Source organism: Taeniopygia guttata, chromosome 2 (assembly GCF_048771995.1).
Source record: "Taeniopygia guttata chromosome 2, bTaeGut7.mat, whole genome shotgun sequence".
Lineage (NCBI taxonomy): Eukaryota > Metazoa > Chordata > Aves > Passeriformes > Estrildidae > Taeniopygia > Taeniopygia guttata.
Genome location: NC_133026.1, coordinates 132,544,008 through 132,571,040, shown reverse-complemented (window position 1 = coordinate 132,571,040; position 27,033 = coordinate 132,544,008). Strand labels below are relative to the sequence as shown.

At 39.1% G+C, this 27,033-nt stretch overlaps 1 protein-coding gene across 1 annotated transcript in view; it reads left to right on the top strand.

Annotated features, from left to right (window-relative positions):
* Positions 1-280: 280 nt before the first annotated feature.
* LRP12 (LDL receptor related protein 12) overlaps positions 281-27,033 on the top strand; it is a 50,431-nt gene continuing 23,678 nt past the window's right edge. The window contains exon 1 of the mRNA XM_012572038.5: positions 281-676. Coding sequence (XP_012427492.1) covers positions 598-676 — 79 coding nt within the window. The 5' untranslated portion in view covers positions 281-597. The remainder of the gene's footprint in view (positions 677-27,033) is intronic.

Below are 27,033 nucleotides of genomic sequence, written 5' to 3'. Positions count from 1 at the left end.
GCGCACTCAAACACCACTGGGCTGTCCTGTGTGGGCCGGGGATCTGGGCTGCTCAGCGGCACATTCACCCTCCCTCCTCCGGACGCGGCCGCAGCCTCCACGGGCGGCGGCGGCCCCTCGTTGGGACGGGGCGGGCCAAACCTCGGCGGCGGCGGCGGAGTGGGAGGGGAGGAGGAGGTGCCGGAGGAGGAGCCGCAGGAGCGGCGGGGCGGGGCCGCGCCGAGCGCACGGCCCGGGCCCGCCCCTCCGTCTGGGGCCGCCGCTCCGCCCCGCCCGCCCGCCCGGCCCGCGGCTGCCGGGAGCGGCTCCATGCGCTCGTGCCGGCAGTGCGCAGCCGCGGCGGAGCCCAGCCGGGAGGAGGAAGCGGCGCGCGGGGAGGGAGGCCGAGGCCGGCGGCGGCGGCGGCGGCTCATGGCTCGGCAGGCGGGCGGGCGGCCGAGGCGTTTGGGCCGCTAGCGCTCCCCGAGGCGGCGGCTCCGGCGGGCGAGGGGGCGAGGCCCCGCCGGGCCCTCCTGCGGCGGCGGCAGCTCCGGCTCCGTGTCGGGGGCGCGACGGTGGCAGCTCCGGCTCCGCGCCGCCTCCCCGCGGGCGGGTGTTATGGCCCCTTGGGGGAGCGCAGAGGGCTCCCCGGCTTGGAGGTCAGCGCAACTCCTGCTCCTCGTCGTCTCCTGCTGCGGTAGGTACCGGGCAGTGACGCCGCCCGTCCGCCTCCGGCCGCGGGGGAGGGGGAACAAAGCGGCCTTTCTCCCGGCCGGCCTCGGCGGGGTCCCTGCAGCCGCTCGGGACCGCCGCCACGGCCGGCTGGTGGGCCCCGTACTTCCCTTCTTGCCCCCAGCCCCGGCTCCTCCTTCGAGCTCGACTGCTCCAAAATTCGCTCCGGGTTTTTTTTTTTTTTTTGTTTGTTTGTTTTTTGTTTGCTTGGGATTTTTTGTAATTTATTTATTTATTGTGGGGGTGGATGGAAATCTCTGGGAAGTCCTTAAAACTGCGGGCGGGATTCTGGGATTTGGCCCAGCTGCCCTGGGCTGGCTCTCCCGCAGATGTGCGTTGCCGGGAACTCCGGAGTTGGCGCGGGGCCGCACAAACAAGCCAGCCCCAAATCCTCTGAGTCACGAGTAATCGCTGCCTGTGGATAATGGGGATGGATGCTTGGGAGATGTTCCACGTCCGGCCAGGACGAGCGAGGCCTGGTGCCGGGGGCAGGGCGGCCCCTCCGGGCCACGGAGTCGGGGGCTGGCGCTGGGGATGAGTTTGTGACACATCAGCACAGGCCTGGAAGACCTTCCAGGGACCTTTGCTTCTGCTCAGCGTCTCTGCAGTCCATGCCCGAATAGGATTCGGGTATATTCCTGGATATAAGCCCATCTTTGAAACAGAACTGGTAATGAAAAATATTTGTGTAAATGTACTGAGGTTGGTTTTTACAGTGTAAAGGTGGCCCACTAACACATGACAGATCAAAACCACAGATACTTGACAAAGAGAGTCGTCTCACGTTTTCTCAGGAAGTTGTGTTTGTTTTATGAAGTCGAGCCTCAAGCAGAGGAAGCAGGGTTTGGCACAGAGCTGGGCATGTGCCTTGCCCTGAGGAGGACAGTGACAGGGGCCCTGCTTCAGCAGTTTCTGAAGTAGATGCCTTTGCTCTAAATACACAGTTGAACACAAGAAATTGGAGCCTCTTTCACTGTTGGAAAAGCAAGCTTGTGTTTGGAATAGCAAGATGATTCAGATTTCACCTTTGTGAAGTGTTTGTCCAGCACATGCCTGTGCAACAGCTATCAGTCCAAACTCCAGAAATGTAGATGTACTACATAAACTTGTAGGAGCCTTTCCCATTTCGTATCTACATGAGTGGAAAAGTGAGGAAGGCTTCTTCAAACAGAGCTACAACTATGCCACTACCCATAACCAAATAGTTACATTGGTAAAGTTTCATTTTTGAGGGGCTGTTATTTGCATGAACAAAGCGAGGTAGTGACCAGTCTTAAATGCATATTAAGTAAAGCAAAAGCGTTTCATGTCAAAAGGTATACTGCAAGCACAACTGAAAAGGCATTAGCTAATGGTGGAGCAGGAAGCGGTAGCAAAAATCTCAAGTTTGGATATATTAAGCTGTTCTTCTGTTTGTGTACTTAATGTACTAAAAAAATTAATTTCTGTGAAAAGGTTTTTTAACAGATTTAGTCTGCTGTTTTTATTATACTCACCACAGAATTGAAATTAAAAGTCAAAATTATAATTGTGATATTCCTCATCAGCCTGACCTAAGTAAAATGTTTTGAACTGTGATACTGTAAAGTAGGTGTTACTGTCAGCATTTCCCTTACAAAAACTTAAATCACAAACATAATGTTTGGTTAGAGAAAAACCAACCAAATTAAATTCTTTCTGGATAATGTAGTTCATAGACCTTTAATCTAGACTTTTGAAAGTTTAGCCAAGAAGGCTTTGTAAGCTTCTTCTGCCTTGCTTAGAAACACATCACCATCCATTAGTGCCACAGCCAGGAAGGAGAAGGCGTTTCTGATTTTGATCAGCACTCTGTGTCACTTCATCCTCATGAGGAATTAGTTTTCTCTTAACAGTTTTTATTAAAAATGTCTGAAGTTCCGACCAGTTTCACTGCTCAAAGGAAAGGAGCTTTATTATCCCCAGGCTATAGTATCCAAAACAAAAGCAAGCATTTACTGTGGAGCATAGCTCTTTCTCTAGCTTTCAGTTTGATTTCTCCTATTTACTTATTTTGGGAGGAGAAAAGTGAGCCTGGGAACTACGTCCTATTAAAGCATTTTACCTTCCTGTGCAACTGCTCTTCCAAACGAAACTGATTTAATATTGACATGAATTTGATCAAAACTGCTGTCAGCATAGATCTGGGCTGTAATGTTGATGCTGAGCAGAGCCTTGCAGATATCATTATGTTAAGGCTTTGAATGCAGTAGGCAGTACGCAAGGTAAATGTATTCTTGGAAAAGCAATGGTGCATCATTTGAGTTTCCTTCCATTATGCAGTTGCACAGCTAAAATGTCTAGAATTTTCTGCTAATTAAAATACTAAATTCACCAAGGTTGTTATGTGGGCATTGAGCTCTCCAGAAAATGTTTTCCCTGTAGTTGGTGAATTTTTCAAACCTTCTTTCTGATGATGACTATAATTATAAAAATTTGAGAAGGAGGAATACTGATGAGCGAAATATTGGAATAGCACCGACTGACAAGAATTACGGCTTGGTAGGGCATTGGGCAACAGTCTTCCTGTTGCCTTGAGAGTTTTATATCCAAGAAGTAATTGATTTTGTCTCTACGTAATCCTGGCCTAGGTTTTACTAGGACAAATATTAAGACATTTCTGCTTATCTCAAAGGCCATAACAGTTATCTGAGCTTAAAACAGAACCATATGTTGTGCAAGTAATTATTTTAGGGGAAAAAATGTTGTTTGAGAAATCAGTCCTGTTCTTGAGGGAAGTATTTTTCAAACCAAAGTTCTGTGATTGATCAGCTGTAAATTAAATAAATATTGGAATCATAGAATCACGTAGGTTAGAAAAGACCTTCAAGATCATAGAGTCTAACCACAAATCCAGCAGTGCCAAGTCCATTTTTAAACCATGTCCCTGAACGATACATCTATGCATGTTTAAAGTACCTCCAGGGATGCTGATCTTATTTCTTTTCTGCTATAACATGAGCTTAGGTTAGAGAACTGAATTTCTAATGTCACCCTTTTGTTTGATATTTATTTAGCTCTTGACAGGATGGTGGTTTATATCTGATTGGTACTGTGCTGGAGCATTTTCAGGACCAGTTTGTGAGGGATTGGTGTTCAGAGCAGAGGCTGAGTTATGAAAAGTCTCTGAGGTGGTATAGTGCAGAAACTAGGACATGCCTTCCTTTGGAATGGAGTCTGGAAGCATGGGTATTTGTCTTCTTCAGCTTTCTGAAAATTCAAACTTTATGTAGTCTTAACTATATTTGTCACCCAGATATATTAAATTGAATTTCCATCACGCTGAGCAGAAGACTACAGGCAATTTCTATAAGGTTTTGTACAGTTGGTAGCAGTCAGTGCAGTGATACAGTAGATGAATCTCCCTGTTTCTGACTTCTAGATGTAAATGTGTGTCAAAAAATATTTGCAATAGTAGGACAGGGACACTAAAAGAGTTCCAAGGTAGAAATGGCAGCAGAGGAGGATAATTATCCTTATCTCTGGGTTGGTTTTTGATTTGGTGGGTTGAAAGCACTAATGACTGAGAAACATTAGTGGAGATCAAAAAAGGATTATTCCCCAAAATTGTGATTGAAGCAGTGTTTTATGTTAGACTACTGAGACTACAGTGCTACTGATACTATTTTATCCTGTTAAAGAAAAACATAGTACCCTTATACAAGCTTTATACCATTTAATTTTGGATTAGAACCATTCCAGGTTTCTGTGGTACAGATGTTGCTGGAAGTGATAACTATACTGTGTATATAACTCATTCTTCATTTAGTTCTAAGGGAAGACAAGTAAAATTGTCATAAAAGATCACTTGTCAGGACCCGAACCTTACTGGCATGTCAGTTTGTTAATGATGGTGTGAATGAGGAAGAATAAATAGTTTTTTGGGTTCATTCACCTTGTTTGAAATAACAGCCTGAGTCATGTAAGCAATTGAAGTCTGCCAGCTAGTTTATTCAATATTCTAAAGAAGTTGAACTCTAAAGCCAGAACAGACTGTCCTAAAGGAATGGCTTGACTTAATAAATTACTATATCTTAAACTCTTGAATGTCAGTCTTTATTGATATTTGTGATACACTGAACAGATATATTTTGCTAAGCTGTAAATCATATTATTGGTAAAACCACTGCATTTGATTTATTAGAACAGTTTTGTAGTCCTTTAAGAGAACACGTCCTAATTTTAACACTGTAGAAATTTATGTTGTCTAATAAGTTAGTCGTTTGTCAACTTGTCCAAGTATGTACACATTCAAATGACTGTTCAGAGATAATATTGTATCTATAGTCAAAACGTCTGTGAGGTCATGTGGATAATATTTAAAGCAATGTACAATCAAGGGGAGAAGAAAAAACCCATATCTTAAACAACCTCATTGCAAGAAGTTTGAAAATTGAATATAAGGTAGTCGGTGTAATTGTTATTATGCACTACTGTCAGCCAGAGAAAGAGGAGAGGTGTAATTGTAACCAGAATCATGACAGAAGCCATCTGACTCCATTCCTGTCATCAGAGCAGAGCGTGTAACGAGCATGGCTTTTTCATCTGTTCTGTCATTGCTAGGAGAGGAAGAGCTCTAATGCATTGGTGTTGGAAGAGCCCTATAGGTGAATCTGTTTGATTCCTTTACTGCCATCACTGCTGTTTTAATATCAAATAGATGTGAATTGTATCAGTATTATTTTCAGCTAAGCTCTAAATATTTATTGTTTTGTATTTGGTCTGGCTAAAACTTAAGATTATTATCAGTCTTGTGGTTTGTTAGCAGATCTCAAATTTTTAAACTTTGTGCCTTTGGTATATTAGGGGCATTCCTTCACACATTATATGCCTTTTACCAGATTACTCAAGTTTCCCAAGGTGTAGACATTATTTCCATACTTATTAAGTATAATTCACTAATTTCCTTACAGGTTTTTTAAAAATTCATAAGTACTGTTTGTGCTGTGTAAATAGTGTGGTTTTGCTTTCTTAGATGTCTCTGCATTTTTTAGTTTTAGTGTTCCATTTATACTGTCCCAGATAGTTAATGATTATGTTAAAATACTGGAACAGCTGAGATATCTAGCTAGGCGGTAATTGAGAGAGTGTGATTTGTTGACAGCCTGGGATGTTTTTAGCTTGTATGCATTTCAGAATTACTAGCTGTGGCGTTTTTGCAGTACCAGTTACTACTTGAGGTGTCTGTTAGTTGGCAAAATTGATCCTCCATAGTTCACATGGTTTTAAGAAAACACTGAGTACCAGTGCATTGGGTACTAAAAAATTTGGTTGTAGATTTGCATTCCCGTGTTTATCCCCTCAGTAGAAATAAATGCTCAGAGTGGTTTATGGCAGGCTCTATGATACCATACTCTGAAGTATTGTGAAGTATTTGTGTTGTTCTGACTATGCTCTTTTTTGTTCCCTACACTTGATTTTCTGCTGCAGTTGTTACTTCACTGATGATTCATTAGCAAAGCTTTACAATTGTTTTGAAATATGCACTATTGATTCTTGTGAGTATCTAAGTTAAAACTACCAAATTCAGCATAATTGACAGATCTGTGCAACTACTTCAAAAACACCCTAATCTAAGTTGTGGTTCAGACTTGTTTCCTTGAACAACTGCTTTAAATTTGGATATACTGTTTGGTACATTGTTATCATGGTGGTGGTGTCTTCTTATCAAGGCTAGCATATTTAATAGCTATGTTCTAGATTTTTTCCCCCCTGCTATTCTCTTTGACACTGCACTTTAGGTTATGAAGGAATTTCTGTATATCTTTCTCAGCTGTTTTGTGAGGAGCAACTTCTTGGAACTAGTCATGAAGTTAACAAGCAAAAATAAGAGCCTCCCCAAAGCTTACAAATAGAGCATGTTTTGAAAGGGGGAATGGAGTCACACAAAACTATTTGGTTTAGTACTTTGAGTTAAGGTGGTCTCTCACTTAAGCATCTTGTGAGTTTTAGTACTTACAGGACTTTCCCAGGTACATTTATATGGTTGCAGAATTTTTTGTTGTGCAAGAAAGCTCAACATGCTCACACTTAGTAAATCATAAATTCCACAAAGCAGTGAAAGTGAACTAGTTGTGTTCCTCTGTGAGTGGAAAGTACATTTGAACTATATATATATATTGGGATGGGACCTGCATGTTTCATCCATCTGATTGTGTGTAATTTATGACTACCCTTCGCTTAACCTTGCAGATGTTTACTCTGCTAAGTGGAAGCCCCTGGGACTGCCTGTGGGTAACCAGAGCAGACATTCAAAGTCAGGTGTCGCCATATAACAGTAGAGTGATCCTCTAACAAGCAGTGTGAGCACACTTTGGCATGTGGTAAAAGTCTGTAATGAAGTTGCTTGTATTTAAAAGTCAAGAAAAAATTAGTCTGCTAGAGGGTCCTGTAACTTGGTTTTATTACTCCAGCTTCATATGCATGTATTGGGAGATAGAGATGTCCTTCTGTAAGTACAAAAGGGTTGTGAGAATAGTTCTTTTGTGGAAAAAATAAGATTTTCTTCTGATTTCTATCTGGTGTTACTAGAAATAATTTTGTGCTAGTCAGTGATGTATCTTAAAAATTTAATGATCCTACTAATTTAAGGAGCTGTTCCTTTAGAAAGAACTTTTCAATAACTGAAGGTAAGCAGTTTAGATCAGAAAAATGAAGTCTTGTTTCATGTGCCTTGTAGTGGGAAGGCACACACATTCATATGGTTTGACTTCTAGATTTTAGCTGCAGATGAATTTTCATAAGACTTTGCTTAATGACTTTTTTCCTATGCATCACAAAGGGTATTATAATTCAGTGTATTAGTACACCCTGGTAGGGTGTTTTCCTTCTGTGAATTTGTGTGGAGTAGCTCAAATAAAAGCTTTCATTAGGGATATTGTAGTAACTGGGACTGAGATAATGAATACATCACATGCAGTAAACAAATCCATACATATGTGCTTCTCTTATACCACAGATTTAAGTGGAGAATTTAACCTTCCCTTTCTTTATTTCCTGCACATGGAGTTCAACAGAGTAATTTTCACACAGGGATTCATTTTAGAGTCCTAATTAAGGTGTTTGTAATATTGCTATTTACTTCAGCCTGCTCTTCACATCACTAAAGAATTACATTTTTGCATTTGCTGTCTTCTAGAGAAGTGGTTAGGGAGAGTGCACAGGGATTTAACTCAAAAGGTGTTTAAACCACATTGAAATATTTGTAACTGGACTTGAGAGAACACATATTTTATTTTTTCCAATTTGTAATTTTTTTAAAGTATGGAGAAAGAACATATGTCCTTTCCATCATCTAAACATCATTTAAAATTATATGAGAGAGATATCTGCTCTTAAGTCAGGAAGATGAATGACATCAGACACATGACTCTTGATCACAGGAACTTGCAGCTGGAAGCACTGACAGGGATGGATTTGGATGATTGTGTAATTAGCAGAAATAGCTTCCCTTGTCAGGGCACCTCCCCTTTGTCATGTTTCCTATCTAAAGGTACTGAACAAGCAGTCAGTTCCATGGCTAAAGTTCAGCTGGTATCTGTGGTTGGATTCATGAAGACAGGAGAGCTGAGATGGCAAGGGAGGGAAAGATTTGGATGTCTTAAGGCATGTTCACAGCTAAAGGTGGCAGAACTGTTTTTCAGAGTGGAATAGGAGGCCAAGATGTCTACAAGAACAGCTGTTTTTTAAGAGGTTGGGCAAATTGAGGGGAGTAAAGGAACCATCCTTTTATTTTGAGGATATTATGGTGGCTGAATGAGCATCTAATCAGTCTAAGAGGTTGCTCTTATGGGCAAGGAAAAATAAAAGGGTTTGAATGCAGAAAGAGCTTGGAAATTGCTTGAGGTCTTGATCTCTGGCTATCCAAGTATTCTCAGGCCAGAGGGGTATTACAGGAACATTAGATTCCTGCATTTGACCTGTACTACTTTAGCAAATAAGTGAATAAACAAGTAGAAATCTTTGAACATTTTGTAATTCAGTGAATGGCTTTCATCAATATTTTTAAACTTCTTTTTTTGTAATCCCTTTTCTGGCTGATACTGGCATTTGGCATTTCTGCACTCCAGCAGCTTTACTGAAGGATGTGCCTGAGAGCTGCATGTATAGAGTCCAGTTACTAATGACCTACCTCCCTGTTGTTGCTGATCCAGATAATGCTGTTTCCAGTGCCTGTTGCCTAGGTGTCATCTAGTTTGTCTTACTTCAATTCCAGATTTTAAATTATCTGTTATGTCTGTCATCTATGCACACTGTAACAAAGCCTCAGTAGTATCACAGTTCTCATGCAAACAACAATCCAATATACCACAGCTGAGTGATAATGTTACTAACCTCTTTTTAGGTCCACAGTACTGGTACTCCAGTTTTCCTTATCCGTTGTGGAAATGTGGGACAGTACACAGGCCTTTTGCCTTTATGCTGTAGATGAGTGAGGTTTTAGGGAAAGAACTATACCTTTGTTGTCTTGCTGTAGTGAGGAGCACAGTCCACTTTCCCCACTGTCAGTTGGAACTGCAAAGCTTGTGTGTGGAACTGTAGTGGGCTGATCCTGATTGAACACCAGGCTCCTACAAAAGCCACTCTTTAACTCCCTTCTGCAGCTGGACTAGGTAGAGAATGTATAACAAAGGGTTAGTGGGTTGAGATAAGGTTACTGAGAGAGATCATTCACCAAATGCTGTCATAAACCAAACAGACTTGAGTTAGAGATATTAACCAAATCTAACAAAATTGGAGCAGAAAAATGAGAAGTAAAAACAGACCTTAAAACACCATCTCACACCTTTCCCCCTTTCTCAGCTCTACCTCATGCCCACCAGTGGCACAGGGAGACAGGGAATTGAGGGTTAGGTCAGTTCATCCCTGCTGCTGCTCAGAGAGAGGAATCCTTCTGCTTCAGTGTAGGGTTCTTTGCATTAGAAACAGTTCTCCATGAACTTCTCCAGTTTGAGCCCTTCCCACGGTCAGCAGTGGGAACTGCTGCACCGTGGGCCATTCTTCCTTGGGGTGCAGTCCTTAAAGAACAGCCTTAAAGCCTTAAAGAACAGCCTACTCCAGTGTGGATTCCCCACAGGGTCACAAGTCCTAGCAGGAAACCTTCTCCAGTGTAAGCTTCTCTCTCCATGGACTGCAGATCCCTGCCAGGAGCCTGCTCCAGCATGGGCCTCCCATGATGCCACAGACTCCTCTCAACATCCACCTGCTGCAGTGTGGGTCTCCTCCACACGTCCAGGTGGATCTCTGCATCCCTGTGGTCCTCCATGGGCTGCAGGGGCACAGCTGCCTCACCATGGGAGGGCTGCACCATCTTCTGCTGAGGAATCTCAGCTCCAGTGCCTGGAGCACCTACCCCCCCTTCTTCTCCACTGATCTTGGTGTCTTCAAAGTTGTTCCTTTCACATGTACTCACTTTGCTCTTCTCTGGCTGCAGTTACAGCTGCACAATGACTTTTTTTTTCTTCTTGAATAAGATATCACAGGCTTTACCAGTGTTTCTGGTGGGCTTAGCCTTGGCCACCAGCACATCTGTCTTGGAGCTGACTGGCATTGGCTCTCCTGGACACAATGGAAGCTTCCAGCAGCTTCTCGCAGAAAGCCAACTCCTGTAACTCCCCTGCTACCAAAACCTGGCCATGTAAACCAAATATAGGTGCTTTTAGGGTCCATAAGGAGTTTTCCTGGTATAAGAAATCCTATTTTCTAACTGTGCAGATTCATAGGAGCAGCAGTGCAACTGTCCTACACAGTGATGACATCCTTCAAGTCCGATTTGCACAGAGAGTTAAGGTCATTGCTGGGGGGTTGAGAGACATCCCTCACTACTATGGAACAGAAAGTTTTATTGGTGCTTGATAGTGACTTTTTTTGAATTAATATCTTGAAATATTCAGCTGTACATCAGTCTAAAAATGTTAAGTAAAAGCATGGAAGTCAGGAATATATATGTGAGAACTAGGTGAATAGATCTGTGTTTGACTCCCTTTAACCAGTTTTCTGAAACTGCCCATATTTTGCAGCTTTACAAAGGAGGTCAATCTGAAGTCTGAGATAGCGGTTTAAAGTGTTGGTCATTTAGGACTTCATAAAATGCAAAAGCTTTCAGAAATGATTGATTATTAAAATAAAGCTGAATTGAAGTTTTTAATCTGAAGTCTTGCTTACTGGCCATACTGTGCATTTGAGAGACAATAAAATACTCAAAAGCACCCAATTTGAAATAAGCATGCGCAGTTACTCAGGTGTATGTGTTGCTCAGCTAAAATGATCACATCAAACAATTTTTTTTTTGAGGGAGATGAGTTACTGTGATTGCAAAGAGGTCTGAACTAGCTTTAAACTTGTTCAGTTGTGGTATATAAATTACTGCTATGAACCTAAGGATCATGGTGTTAGGTCTTTACTAAGCAACTCCTTCATGTCTGTACTGAATTAAATTGTACTTTGATGTATTTTTGAAGTGTATTGATGAAACTTTAGTTTATTTAGACAGATGATCAGAGTTTGGTTTGCACTTCATGGGGTTCCATTGTCCTGGGAATGCTTTACTCCCTATATATAGAAATCTGCTCTTAAACAGGAAGGATATGTACTCAAATTAGCAATATACTTCTTTATATAAAGGCAGATAAATAGGAATTTGAACATGTAGGCATTATATCTGACATTGATCTTGTACTTGTCACCATGCTGTGTTACATTTTCTGCTATTTTAAAATTCAGTGCCTCCCTTTAAAAAAGCTGTAGGAGCAAGTGCTGAAAATTGTTATCAGGTTGGCTTTTAATAGAGTAAAATGTATGTAAAATGAAAGTAATTTTTAACCCTTTATTTTACAGCTGAATTAATGCATTGAAACCTAATAGACCTGTTCTTCTCTTCCAGCTACATTTCCTAAGAAGGAAAGCCATAGCTATTGGAACATTAGAACCTTTTAGATGCAGAATAAAGTATTACCTGCTGTAGCATGATCCATGATCATTTAAAAAAACCCAAAACACTGATTTGCAGCACCTATACAGTGGTGAGGACATAGGCCGACAGAAATGCCATCTGTGTGGCTGCAGTAAGCCTAACCAGTTACCTTCCGGGGCTGAACCAGCTCAAGTACTTCAAGTGAATACGCAAATGTATTGAGAAATCACATTGTCTTGGTGTCCTAACACCGATAATGGCAGATTCCGTCTAAATGTTGTCATGTAATGTCAGTGCTGAGCCTCTGACTACTTCTGCAGATGATCCAGAAAGAAAAGAGAGTAAATAGTCAAGTGGATAGCAATCAGGGTGAAGTATTAATGGTGTAAAAATTTGCATGTATGCTGTCTTCACAACATTTGCTTTATCACAAGCAAGCCTTACTCTTCAGTTTTGTGATCTCTGTCAACTTGAAAATTCTCCCTAATTTTAGAAAGTTGTATATGTCTCTATCATCAATAACAGATGAGGAATGGAAAACTCTGGTACAATTAAATATTCCAGGTTTCCTTTATACTTGTTCCCCAGAACTGAACCTTTTCTAGAGATACCCTTTTTGTTTCTCAAAGAGCCAACACAGAGCAAAGCCAATGCCTTTTAAACTGTGATTTACTACTATTGTTCATTAGACAAAGTTACCGGTAAGGAATTGTAAGGGATGTAATCTGTTTTCATCAATGCAAAAGTGTAACAATGCTTTTCATGTTACAAAAGAATACAAAAGAATACAACTGCCCATCAAGTTTGGTAAATGGTGTTAACATAAGAAAGTAATACATATTCCTTTAGCTCTTTTTCCAAAGCATTCTTCATCCCTTTCTTCAAAAAAAACCACTCTTTTTTTTCTTTTTCAAGCATACACAGGTTGAGTCTGAGTGTCCCAAAATATGGCTGTTGTTTCTTTCCCTTTCTGGCCATTAACTTCACATGTGATTTGTCTTTATAAAAGAGCATGTGTGTACCTAGTGGTGACTTGCTGGTAATGGGCTTTCTTCTTAAAAAAAGGCTTGCTCCAAAAGCATACTATAAACCTGACTTGCATCTGAATTTACTGTGCTTCAAGATGTGACATGGTTAGTAGCAAACTTCCAAGAAATATTTTTGGTTTAATATATTCTTTGCGTAGTGTCCTAAAAGCTCTTTATTATCTGAGATTTAATTATTAAGATAGACTAATACTGACAGTATTCCTGTAAAGTATGTTGAGCAAGGTAGAAGCTGAAGCACAGAAAATAAGTAGCTGTTTCATAGTTGTGCATGTATAGAGTTTGTTACTCGACATTTCTGATCCTATACTGATTCTGTGTGAGTGAACTCGTGCGTCTTGGTTTGGCGTCATTTAAGGCAGAGTCAGTGTGGGAAAAGGCAGACTTATTAAAGGAATGTGAGCCAGCAGGAGCATGACTTAATGATCTGAACTCCTCTGCAGAGAAGTCTCAATTCTCAGTGTAGGCAGATTAGTCTGGCCCTTAGAGGGAAGACAGAGAATGAAGAGTTGTCCTAAATTATTTAAATGCCAACAGCATCCCTCTGGGAAATACCCAGTTGCTGAGTTTTTGTCGTGGAAGTGGAAATAGGCTACTTTCAGAGCAGTATATGTTCTACTTTATTTAGAACTCCAGTTCCTATCCTTGTCTGGTTTTACAGATATTCCTAATATACAGATATTTCCTCTTATCTGTTCGTTAGAAATGCAGTCTATTGTATATTTCATCTGTGTTTTAAGTGAGTGGATGCAGAGTGCTTTAAGAGGTTAGTGATGATCTGCTGCTGCCATTTAAAGAGCTCCTTCAGACCACATACATTTTCTTGGAAGCAGAGGTTGAACATTCTTTATTATGGATTACTGTATTCTTTTTGGAATCTGTTACACTTAGTAACGAATCTACAATGAAATCTCTGTGTTAGAAGACTTTTATTATCTGGATTTTTGGTACTTTTAGTCTTTCCCAAACACAGAAATAGTCCAAAGCGTTTGGAAGTTGTGGGTAGTGTGCAGATGTGCACAACTGAGTGATCCACAGGAAGTGAAGCTTGAATTGATAGTTACTTCATTGAGTAACAGTGAATATCCTCAAATTAAACAACTGAAGTGGCTTTTGGAGGATGAGGTTATGAAATGAATGGACAAAGGAGCAGGCAGTTACTATGTAAGTTGACCTTCAGTCATCTGGTGTTAATCAGAATCATTCTTGCCAGGGTTTTCCACAGAGTCAATTTTTGTTTTATATTATCCCATATATTTTAATAAATTATTTTTAGGAAGCTGGATTGCAGAAAGAAATAGTTGTTTTAAAATATCCTTAGGAAGTTAATGACTTGTGTAAACAAGTAGCGAGAGTGTTTTTTGATCAAGAAGAGCATAGATGAGAAGAGCTTGTGTCAAAGAGATGAGGTGTGCTAGGTGTAGGGATAGCATACTGGAAGGTAATTATAAATGTGAATGTAAGGGTATGTGGTGATAAGGATTTTGGAAATACCTGTTAGGTGGCATTCTCTTCTCCAAGATATTCATTCCTCTTACTGTGTTTAAATCTCTCTTCCTATTTGTGCTTTTGTCATTGGAAGCCTGCCCTAGAGCAAATGCCTGTGTGTGTATGTGTTATTTGTGGCTGCCTGCTTTTCCCTCTCTGGGGAACTGATGGTATAGTAAGGTTTTTCAGAGCACTGCAATGTGATGCTCTTTGGTTTTCCCAGTGCTCATCCCCGGTAAGCAAGTTTCTTTGAACCTCCTTTCCTAGTTCTGCTGGTGGGACTGGCGTGTGGGTGAGCCTGAGAACAGGAGTATTAGAAATGGGCAGCCTCATGCTGGCCCTGTTGAAGCTGAGGGAAATGGTATGGTTCCAAGTATGGCTATGTTTCAGTGAAAGGAGGAAGCTGATTTCTTTGTCATTCATTTCACAGGCTTTTCATCCAGTTGGTAACATTGAAGGGGAGTGGGCCAACTCATACCTCTCAACTACCAAACTTCTGAAAATCTCTTTGCTCTTTTGAATTGCAGTGAAATTACATCTAAAACATGATGGTTCAGAGTGTAATGTACCACCACATTTGAGTTAATTTGACCCTGAGATAAACATGAATCATGAATTTTATAGATGTTTCCAATTTCCTGCAAAGCACTTTGATAGAAATTATGGTTCTGCTGTCCCGGACTACATGGATGTAGTTGACAGACAGATATCTGCACAAATATCTGTGCATATTTAAGAAGGAAATCTGAATGTAGTTCAAATTTCTTGTTAAAGAAAAGAACAAAAACTTCTTGAATGCTTAGATTACTATAATACAATAAAATTTGGGATTTTTTGGCCCATAAAATGTGAGACGTTTTCTTACGGACTACTGAGAGTAGGCACAAGAAAGTGCATTTAGGGTCATACAAACAAGCCTTCATTTGTAAACTATGGCAGCTGTGAGTAATTGTGATCTTTGAGTTTCTGTCACAAATACTTGCTATGTAAAAAGCAAAATCCAGAATTCTATATAGCAAATAACACACTTAAAGTTTTTCAGGGGTAATTTGTGAGTTTTTCAGGGGTAATTTGTGAGAATGTAGTTTGATAGCATGATATTACATACTTAAGTGTTTTGAAACAGACTTTGTTGTGTTCTCTTCATCCAGATATTATGTATACTATAGCTGTCTTGAGGTTGTGCTGTACTCTGCTGAACTGCAGCTGCCTAAACTGTCTGTCTAGTCAAATGCTTATCTAGCTCTACAGAAGGGATTTTATTTTTCTTTATTTTGCAATTTTGGAGTCATACTACTATCCAATACTCATGTTTGTAGTCCCTGATAATAGAAGATTATGTTTACCTTTTCTAACTACTGGAAACCCCCATGGCAAGAGGCTGTAGTACCCTACAGTCCTGTGCAATATGAGAAATAGTATTCTGGCTGTCAGAAGTGCATTTGTTTCCAGTTCATAGAAAGGTGGTAAAGTTAACTGTCCTTATCTTACAATTACTATATTAAAAGTGCTTTCACATTATCTCTCTTGTCTCTGTTACTACCTCCAGAACAACCAATGTGATTCAGAATTTCCAAATGTTTCATGAAAGGGACAAGCCCTTCCCTTCAGTGCTCAGAATTTTGTACTTTTTCTCAGTGATTTGGGGGAGAGAGGGAAAGTGAAGCACAATGAGGAGATGGTTAACACAGGATAGCTGTATGTCAGTTCTGTTTCTCTTGGTTTTACTTTCCTGTTGTTCTATGTTTCTTTAGTACTGATAGCTTTATCACTTATGAACATTACTCAAGCCTAGTCATTCTTTCCTATGTGCTTCCCACTACCTGGATAGTTCTGTCCATGGGAAACACAAAGTCATTATGTGTGCTTTCTTTGACCCCACGTGTCTCTGCTGTGCTTCCTGTAAAGCACTGCCATTTGATTATGTTTTGGAACATGGTGGCCTGAGATTTCCAGTTTTTACAAAGCAATGAGTTCTGTGAAGCAAGAGTTGTTTTTCTTGTTTGTACAGTTCCTGACACAATGAAGCTGTAATAATGAGAAAAGCTTATTTGTACTGTTACAGGAAAAATAGCCATGCAGTGGGATGTTACTGTATCATGAGCCAAGTAAAGATGACTCCGAATTTATCATAAATTTATTTTGAAAATTTATTTCTAAGATACTCCATGGTGTTTGAAATAAAACAGGTGTACTCATGCTCATGTGTGAGGTACAGCACCAGAATTAGTCTTGCAGGACAAGAATCACAGGATTTATAGCGAGATAGCATAGAAGGGAAGGAGGAAAAAAGGAAATGATCTTTTCAAAGAGAGGGAGAGAATTTGGGTCTTAGCGATGTGCACCTACTTGTCAATTGGTTTCAATTTTTTTTGAATACATATAGACAGCTTCTAGACTTTAAAAAAATTATCCATGAGGCTCTCAGGAGTTCCTATTTGGAATCAATGACTTGAATCAATGCAGTAGCTGTAATGGAGTTTTCTCAAATAAGAATATAGATCTTTCATAAAACACTGGAGACAAAATAATTTTTACTAAATTATAAATTTTATTGGCTATTTTCCTTATCGTGTTTGCTCTGATGAATGAAGTCTATTTGAACAAAAGAATCTAAAAATATCAAGTCTGCCATGTGCAGAATTCTTTCATGGGTGCTGAATGTACCCATTCAAGCATGTGCACACATGTTAATATTAGAAGTATGCTTTACCAATTTCAAGATCTGATTCTTATTTAAAGAAGCTACTAATCTGAATAAAATCATGTCTTGCAGGCCTTCTAATCTATCTTCTGTTAATGTCTTGTCTTTTTTTATTTGTTGTGATTCACAGAACATTTTGAGGAATGCAGTATATTATGACCAGCAAGTTATAGCAAGTTCATCTCTTATTCTTCCTAAGTCCTGAGGATATTAAATAAGCAGCATTGCTTAGACAACTCTAGAAAGTTAGTGCAGCTAATTAATCGCCTTTCCTATCATAGCAATTGAAATTTACCAGCTGACATCGTTAGAGCAAGAACTGTGTCAATTCAATGTCTTCAGTAGCGAGAACAGAAGCTCCTACATGGTGTGGTTGCCTTGAAACTCGGTTACATCTCCACTTCTGTCTGCTGAAACTAGAGTTGATCAAATAGCTCATAATAAATAATGTAATTAATTTTGCACGAGGTTGTTTGCATGCTATTAACAAAAAGCATTGTTTCACAGATGTTGAAGGGACAGGCAAAAAGGGTGCATTGCCTTAGGAGCTCTTTCCCCCTTTGGCTGTGCTCTTCCCACTGGGTGCACAATGGGTGCAGGGTTGCACTGTGCACGGTTACTTCTACACTTTAATTAGTTCAGTGAAGCATTAACAAGAGACCAAGACACTGTCTTGTGTTACTGGAAGGTAGCTGGGCAGATAGCATGACATGTGGTTTAAGTTCAGTTTCAGTGTGAATAGGTGTGTGGGGTCTAAAAATTCCAGTTACCAGACTATGCAAAAACAAGTCTGCACAAGTCTTTGCAAGGTCTGTAGTTTCTGTGAACTTTTTTTCACAGATTAAAGGAAACAAGTTTTCTTGGGAGCTCTTTTTAATTCTATCAGAAAGAAAAAGAAACACATTAAAAAGTATAAAAATTGTCAAAATCAATGTTTTATTTCTAGTAATAAGTAGCAAGGAGGAAAGAAAATATCCTCAAATGAGGATATTTTTCCTAGATGCAATAAACATGCAGTGTTTTTATGATTTTTATATTTGATATATGTGCTAAGTGTGCTGTAAATATACTGTTGCTTCACTGCCCTTCCCAGTAAACTGCTTGCTTTCAAGTCACTTCTGTCACTACAGTGAATTCAGCTGGGATGTGTTGCAGTTAATTCTAATTTATTGTTACTGTCATAAAGGTAGATTTGAAGCTTAGCAGCACTATGCCACTGACCCCAGTATTCCCTGGTTTGCTGAGGCCAATGTTCCAAAAAGAATATAGCAGGTCTGGAAATTACAGTTTCATTTCTCAATCTCCTGTTTTTGCTTCAATCAGAACCATGAAATTTCATTCTTGATCTCTGTCTGGATTGTGACGTCTTAGACTTTCTGCTGAATTAAAGACTTGAAATAAATAGATGTTGTAACTTATTTTAGGAATCCATTTAGCTTTCTGGATTTTGAAACCATTATTCTCTGGATTTATCTTATGCCTTTTTTTTTTTTTTTTTTTTTTTTTTTTTGGCACATGACACGTAGGCTCACTAATAAAGGTGCAGCAGTAGAGCAATGTTTTTCTTCTTTTCAAAAACCCTCGTGATTCTCTCCCACCCTGTAATATCAAGTACTCCTACACTATTTCAGTCTTTTTTGGAAAAAAAAAAACAGTTGTAAATCTGAGTCATACTGTAATCTGGAACCAGAAACTTGCATGTTTTGTGGGTTCCTGGTAGAGATTCATGGAATAATAGCAGATTATATTTTCATTTCTTCAACCTTATAATAGTTTTCTGATAGTTGCAGTTATTGTTTATGAATAATGATTTAATTTCTTCTGTTAGCATTTTTTCAGGATGGCACAGGCCCAAATCATGAGAGGAAAAGAGGATAACCAGCAGTATTATATTTTAATAATATATGACCTGATTAAGTCCTGCTGTTACCATCTAACTTGTAACAGAGTAGGGAAATCTGTTTGTTTGTATGGTTATGGGTTTTTGATTTTAATTTTTTAAAATACAATACACCAGTTCTACATAGATTGTTGTGTGCTAACACAACTTTGTTTGTTCCTGTACTTACAAAGAATTAAGATGAGAAATAATTTAGCATGATGAAAAAACAAATCTTTTTACTGCAGCCGTAATTTAAAGAAACCAGTAGGTAAAAGTATGACACATATGAAGAATGTGAATCAAATTTGTGTTGCTCTTCCCTCTCCTGTATAAGCACTGTGCAGCCCACACATCAAAATTTTCCCCTAGTCTGGCACTTCTCAAATGTGACGTAGTTTGAATTCTGAAATGGGGTTTCAGAAAAGGATAGTTACAGCTGTTCAGCATGACCAAATGCGCTAAGCAATTCTTTCATAAAATAGCAGAGTTTTAATAATTTAAATAGCTGTTTAAAATAGCTAGAAACTTGTGTTTTTTTAGTATTTTAAATAATATAGCAGTGGAAGTTTCCAAATAAGAGGGCAAAGTGTTAGATTCAAATTAGTGATAGGGTCTAATCAGTTAAGAATAGACCTCTAAGCCTCATCATGAACATAGCTCATATAACAATGGGTAGGCGGTATAGTCCCTCTTGCTTCCCCTGCTAGTTTGGATCTACTCCCTTTTCCTCTGATTTTCTCAATCTTTTTGTTGAGATTTAGTTGTAATTTAGGTGACTGAATTCACTGTTTGAATTGTTTAATTTTGGTTTAGTAATCTGGGTTTTTTCCTGCTCTCTGTCTAATGTGAAGTGCTGCGTTAGGCTACCACCTGAGAACATGTACAACCTTCAGGCAGTGGTCAGTCAGGTAACCTCCTTTATACCTGGCAGGGCAGAAGTAGGGTGGAGTGTGACATGAATAGAACTACTTATGTACTTAAAATCAGGAATCTTGTTGAAGCTGAGCCAGTGTCTCTACTAGATTTCCAATTTCCACTGCTTGCTGCCAAGTATATTAAAGCTGTCTATAAATAGTTTGTGGAATTTTTGACTGAGAATAAAAAATAATGTCAGGTTCTTTTCTGTCCCTGCCTTTTCAAACAACAACTGAGAAGCTTTAACTATTTTTTTTTTTGTTCTAAAACTTTCACACAAAAATCTTTAAGTCAAATTAGTTTAGCTGCTACTTTAAAATTATGTATTTTAATGGTAAAAGACTCAAAATACAAAGAAGAGTGGAAAGTGACTGGGAAGCCACACTTAATGGCACAAGAATGTGAATTGTTTGTAGACTGCAGCATCTTCCAAACATTTGCTTGACGTTTCGATGGTGCTGTGGGCTCTGTTTTGAGACTCCAGCATCATCTGGCTGGCAGCATCTATGTGAAATTTGTATTATGCTAACATCTCAGGGAATTTTATGCAATTTCTTATGTGTGTTGCTATGGCATTCACAATTGGTGTAATATTAGTAAATAATGTATGCAGTGCCAAGTGAATCCAGAATGAAAACTTGTATGGTTTACACTGAATGCTGTGGAGTCTGAGTTTATTTCTGAAATTGAGGTGGAGCCTCCCTGGCAGCACTGGAGCTGTGGGGAGTAGAGGACATGCTTGCGGTGTGCATTGATACATCCCCTGGCAAGAGGGGATTCGTGGAGCAAAACAAGTTATGCTGAAGACATAAGTTTGTGCTGTATGTTTCTAAAGGGTTTTGCTTGGACTAGGTCTAGTGTGGCCTAGAAAACTCAGTATCCATTACAAGTAGAACCATGTCCTTTAAAAGAAATCCAGTTTGCTGGTTCCAAGGCCCCAGTGTAATGTGCATGAAAGCACAGGAAGTGGAGCAGATCAGGAGATTCAGAAACATGTCTCCTACCTGAAACAAAATACTAATGTAGACAAATCCCAAGTTCACACCATAAAACTGTCAGGAATAAAGGATTTATCATGTTTTGGTAGAGAAGCTAATAGATTTGTAATTTGGAAATTCAAAGCATTCACTGATGTAACAAACTTAGATTTTTAGAGAATGGGTTTTAATAGTCAATTTTTGAAGAAAGAATGCAGACTTTTTTTAGGTGTGGAGTAATTGCAACGCTAAGAAATGTAAAAGTAATAAAACATAGTAGGACATAAAAATCTCTTTGGAGATTTTTAATTCAGTGTTACTAATTATAAAATACATCATAGCATGGCCTGTGCTATTAAAGGGCCATCTATTTCACCTTCTATAGGCAGGGGACTTTCCACTAGACCAGGTTGCTCTATTCCCCATGCAATATGACCCTGAACACTTCCAGGGATGGGGAACTTTTATGTGGAGAAAACTCCTCTGTTTCTCACCAGCCTCATAGTAAAGAATTTCCAAACTAAGCCTGCTCTCTTTCCATTACCCCTTGCCCTGTCACCACAGGCCCTCCAGCTCTCTCTTATAGGACCCACACTGAAATAACCACAGCTCTCAGCCTTTCCTCATAGGAGAGGTACTCCAGCCCTCTGATCACCTTTGTGGCCCTACTTACGGCCCTAAAGATAGGTCTGATGTTCATTCAAGTACTGATTAACTTTTGAGCTTAGGCTTTTTAGAGCAAATGTGGGTTTGGAACCTTCATGACTGTTTTATTCACCAAGAAATTAATAAAGTCCTGTTTTTCAAAAGTGTCATGCAACTACATGTTATGCACAAAGTTCCTCTGAGAGAAGGAAAGGGCATGTAAGAGAGTGATTAAAAGAAGACAATGTTAGACAAGTTTTGAGTATGCAGTGCAGACTTTCAGCAGCACCCTACCCATTATTTTATACCCAAGAATAATTGTCTAGGCATAAAATGGTGGATGCAGGTTGTTGTAAAATAAAAATCTGAAACCTACATAAAATTATTCAATTGCAGAATTGATTCTTTAGTTTTTGTCTTAACTTACTAAATAAAGTTACATCACAGTCTAAAATGAAAATGATGCCATATAAAATAACAGTGAGTATTGTAAGCAAATTCTGTGCTTTATCCGCTTTTACAGTGAAATTTTATGTGGTTATTTCTGGATTTTGTATTGTTAAACATTTAAAGAAGTTACTATTTCAGTATAGTCTCATCTGTTAGTAATTTTTATTCTTAATTAAAAAAATTACCTATGCCACTGTAATGTTTGCATATACAACACTTTCTCAATTCCTCTGAACATTGGTCTTCACTCTTTGAAATTTTAGATACATTAACTGTATCCTCTTTGCAGCAGATGTTCTTCTGTTACTGGAATTTGCAGTAAATGTTGTCATTGTTGCTCTGCTTGTCTTCAGTAGAAAATTCTGACTGATGCCTGTATGGCAGTGTTTCTGTGTATTGCATGTGTCATTTTATATTAAAATAAATGGTTGTTTAATCCATCCCTCACATAAAGGATGCATCTTGCTGCACATTTGAAATCTGATTTACAAATGATCACCTGAAATTCAGATGACCCCAGTACTTAACCCTAAGGAAATAAGGAAAAAGTAAAGTAAGCCTAAGTAGTTAATGCCAAACTGTTGATTTGAAAATAAATAATATAAAATTTGTCAATAACTCTTCTGGAGATTCTTCAGCTACACTTGGAGATTATTGATCAGTTAATGTCTAAAAGTCAGTATCATCCCTTCTAATATGCTTTTTAAATTGCCTTCTGGGTTGCATATTGCCCTTTGTCAAGGAAGTATGCAGCCGCTGGGTGTAGGACAAAAACTAGTGGTCAAAGTGCAATACTTTATGTAAAAAAAGTCAGTGAAGACAGGAAAATATGAGTTTACTGTGGTTTGTGAATCTTATTCTGAGTAGTTGATCCAAATCCATATTGGTACACAAACTAATTTTATTTCATGTATATTTCTAATAGAAGGGATGTAGTGATTGCAAACTGAACTGTCAGAAGGCAGGAAATAGTAAAATGGTGGTACCTATAAAAGCTGGGACTGGTATTATAGAAATTTGGGAATGATACTGCTGCTTTGCTTTTTTACTGGATATGGAGATATTACAAATGGTTGCCTGACTTCAGTGGACTGTATGTTCTGAGCTGTGCCACACTTAGTTTGAAGCATTCCTGGTATGAATAACTCCCTATTTCATGGACTGTTCAGGGTGGGGGGGGGGGGGAAGTTTCAAACTATTAGACTGCTCTTAATTTTCTTTTTATTTGACTTCACTGTTTGCTTCACTTTCAGTTCCTTCATTCATCTAATTTGAAGCACAGATGCAGCTCTTTCTGCCTTCTGAGGAAGAGAAAATTTGAATTTCTGTAGTTCAGTTTAGCAGTGGTTGGAGAACACATGGTGCACAGATAGAAAAGAAACTACAGGAGAAACTTTGATTTCTGAGACTGGATTATAAATGAGGAAAAAACACATCTAGTCCTTTTTGCACGCTCACGTCTACCTGAGATAACAGAAAGTATTTATTTCATTTGGTACTTTCAGCATACTGAATACTGATCCTTTTGCATTGCAGGAGAGCTTGGCGGCAGTATGGCCATACACCTATGCATGTGTAGCTCTTGGCTGTGGTTCCAGCTTTTAATCCTGCAGCTGATGCATTTTATTCTAAATGCACATTAGTTTAACAAATATAAGGAAAGCATTCAAGAGATGAGGTTGTAAATGACGAGTCAAAAGACTGAGAAATCTCCTAACTGTTTTTTTTTTTTTTGGCTCATTAACTGCAGGTGACCCACAAGTAAGTAATCCAATAAAGTATTTTGGGTTACATACTGAACTAATGCTTGTATCATAGAATGGTTTGTGTTGGAAGGAACCTTTATAGATCATTAGTTTAGCTGAAGAAGAGTAGTAGTACTTGTTTTTCTGTTGGTCTCCCACATGCCCTGCTCTGGGCTGTAACATCATAACCATGGATTAACCATAAAGGTGTGGTAGGCAGGCAGTGGCCTTTGCCACTTTTCTCTCAAGGCTTGGCAGAGGAGCCTGACTGCGGCTCAGCAGGACACACGGCATCTTCAGTGGAAGCTTGTTTCTGCTCAGCTGTCCTTAGGTGTTTGCAGGAAGTGGGCCACTGGCTGGGACTGTCACAAAATGTGCTATCAAAAAGGGTCATTCCAAGAAGCCTGATATTGCAGAGGGATCATGGATTTTTCCAGCTCCCATATCTGTAGATGAAGAAGGTTATTTTTATTTTTTGCACTCAGTAGTCAAAGAACCATTGCTAAGTGGCTTTTTAGTGAGGTGAGTGGAAGGCAGCACCAGTTTGTTCTTGAAAGCATATAGTATCCTTATTTTGGTCAATTAGAAGCAAAACTTAGCGAAGAATAATGCAAGGTAACTTCAGGACAGCTTTGAAGCAGCTTTGTAAGGTACAGGGTGGGAAAGAATTTTGGAAGTAGGATGAAGAAAGGATGCTTGGTCATGAAGTACAAGTTGAACATGTATCACAGTAAAGGGTGTTTAGAAACACATAATATACAAGAACAGGTTGATCTCTTGCTCTTGATAATTGTGGTTAGAAAAATGCCCTGTCCAGTCTGCTTGTGTAGCATTCATTATGCACCACAGTACCTATTAACTCAAGGTAGTTTAGAAAAAGCTCTCTACTCATAGCTGTTCAGTTACAACACTTCTTCAATTTATACAGTTCTGTTTATAGGGGGTTGTAATTTGGCTGTTGAGGATAATGGCACAGGCTTAATCTTGATACAGAAGAATTTAGCTTCAATGGAGATAGGTGTGTGTGATTTTTCTTTGTGGACGGTAACTACTTAGTATAACAGCAGAAATAAAGGTAACTTAATTAGCCTTTTCTACTATGATTTTTTTTTAATTTTCATTTTTTCATTTCAACAATCAATTTTTCTGTAAAACACAATCTGGATTTAATTCAGTCTCAAGATACAAGATGTTATTTCAAATTTAAGTTATAGAGTTTGATTTTACAATCACAGTGGACAAAGTTGCATGTACCAAATCTTTGTGTGTGCTTTTGCACTATTTATCATTTCAGTGTATTGTATTAGCATTACTAATTTTTGTAAATTTGAAATCAAAACTGCTTCATTTAAGAGTCATTATTTGCTGTCTCAAATATATCAGCATTTAGGTAAACTTGTTCATTGTCCAAAGCCTTCAAGTTCATATACATATATATATTTATATATTTGGAGAGAGACAAGAGAAAGTTGTCTTGTTTAATCTGAATATTTCGGCTAAGGAGCACTTAATTATAGGAGGGTGGAGGTAAGTGGGAGTCTGGCTGTGCTTTTTGTAAATGCATAAATTTGGGTATAAATCAAAGGTGTAGCTCATATCAGGACTGTAGGCTTAGTTGTATGCTCTGAAGTTATATGCACATAATCCTTTGAGTCTGATACTTACCCCATTTTGAGAGCTGTGCATAGCATAGACTGTGGGGAAAGATGGATGTAGGGATGTAACATCCTAAAATGAAGGCTGCTGCATTGTGGTTAGCCTCCAGAGTGAGGCTCAGCTTCACTGCTTCTGTCTGGGTTTCAGATATATAGAATTTGGCAGGTGATTTTTCCAAGCATGTCATATTTTTCAAGTGTGAAAGCACTCTTTTCCTTTGCTCTTTAGTTGAAGTGTTTGCTGCTGCCACATTTTGTTGCCAGCCCACTCCCCTGGCCTGTATTTAACCTCCTACGTATGATGAACCACAGAAGCAGTTAGTGAGTCAAGTGTCTTCCAAGGCCATGGTGTTATCTTCTGCGTGGTTCTCTTCGCCTCTCCAGATTATGTATGGGAGTCTTGGACCAGGATATTGGGAACTGATGTTTTGACGGTATCAGGATTTTCTGGGTGGGGTATGTTTGCCATAGTTTCATATGGATTTTTAGGGGAGAAATTCCCCAACTGCTGGAAAACCTGAAGGCAAGACCTAGTGTAATCTTGCTTGCTTTTGTGGTCAGTCAACTGTGAGACATGAATCAAAAGGAGTTAATTCAGTGTCTGTGGAACTACTTGTCTGTCTCTGCCTGCTCCTTAGATGAGGTGGCACTGCAGCCCAGAGGATTTGAGTGGAACAGAAAAAAGTGGTGGAGGTCAAAAGGTATGGCTTTGTGCTGTGAAAGTAAAATGGGTGCACAACTTTGAACATAACCATTCTTCTTTTGAATAGCACCTCAAATGTTGGAGGTTGTTCCATGCTGTAAAACATTTGGTGACCAGTTGGGTGAGTTTTTTATATTGTAGTCAAGCAATCTTTAGAGATTACCATGAATGATGGCAACAAAGTCATGCACCTCAGTAGAAAGTAATTAAAAGCACTTTCTGTACTTTTGCTTAACATGTAGGTTACCAGTAGTTTTAAATTTTGTATTCTATTTATGAATTTATTTTGTTTTGTTTAGAAAAAACATATTAAATGCATGATTTTATCTTGATCCTTGTCCATGTGAATTTTTTAACTTACATGCAGTTGCTGACCGTGTCTTAAGCTGCAGGGCTAAAGCTGACATACTGTATACAATATACAGTAAAGCTGTAATACAAAGCTGTAAAGCTGTTTTGTCTTTGTACTAAGTGTTTATAAAAGGATGTGAAGAACATAGGTATAGTCCTGGTTACACAAGTGATGGAGGATATTGGTTTTAAAAAATAAAACGATCCTGGTTTCTCACAGGCAGCACCGAAGGCAGGTTCTTCTTGGTGTGTGGCTTCCAGTGCTGTGCTGTCAGACACCTGTAACTGATACGGACAAACCTAGCACTGAGTTTTGTTAGGTGACAGCTGTTTCAGTTTAAAACTACAGTTTGAAATGGGAATAAATAGCAAATATTTATTTAGGACATACATATAAAAACTTACTGGTGACCTAAGAAATTTTATTTTGCATTTTTATATTCTGCTGTGTTAAATAGACTATCAGGAATTTCAAAGATAATTATGTTCCCATATCTTAATGGAAGTTACTGATCTGTTACCTGATATATTGGTCATCTAGCAGGCTAACTTTAAAAGGAACCATGTGATTATTTGTTGAGATCATATAAGGATCATTGCCTAAAAATTTCATAAAGTTGTCAGCAGTTAGTAACACTTAAATGGCATCTGAACACACTGTTTCGATGACAGTTTTCAGTAAAAGAGGAAGTAAAAATCTGAGAGATTTCTCCTCTTTAAAGTAGTGAAAGCTTGGTGGGAGTTTATTATAAAAAAAGACCTTATTGTGGTACTGTAGTACTTGGATCTGAATTTAGGCTTCATCGTCACACATTAGGGCCACTTCTGACT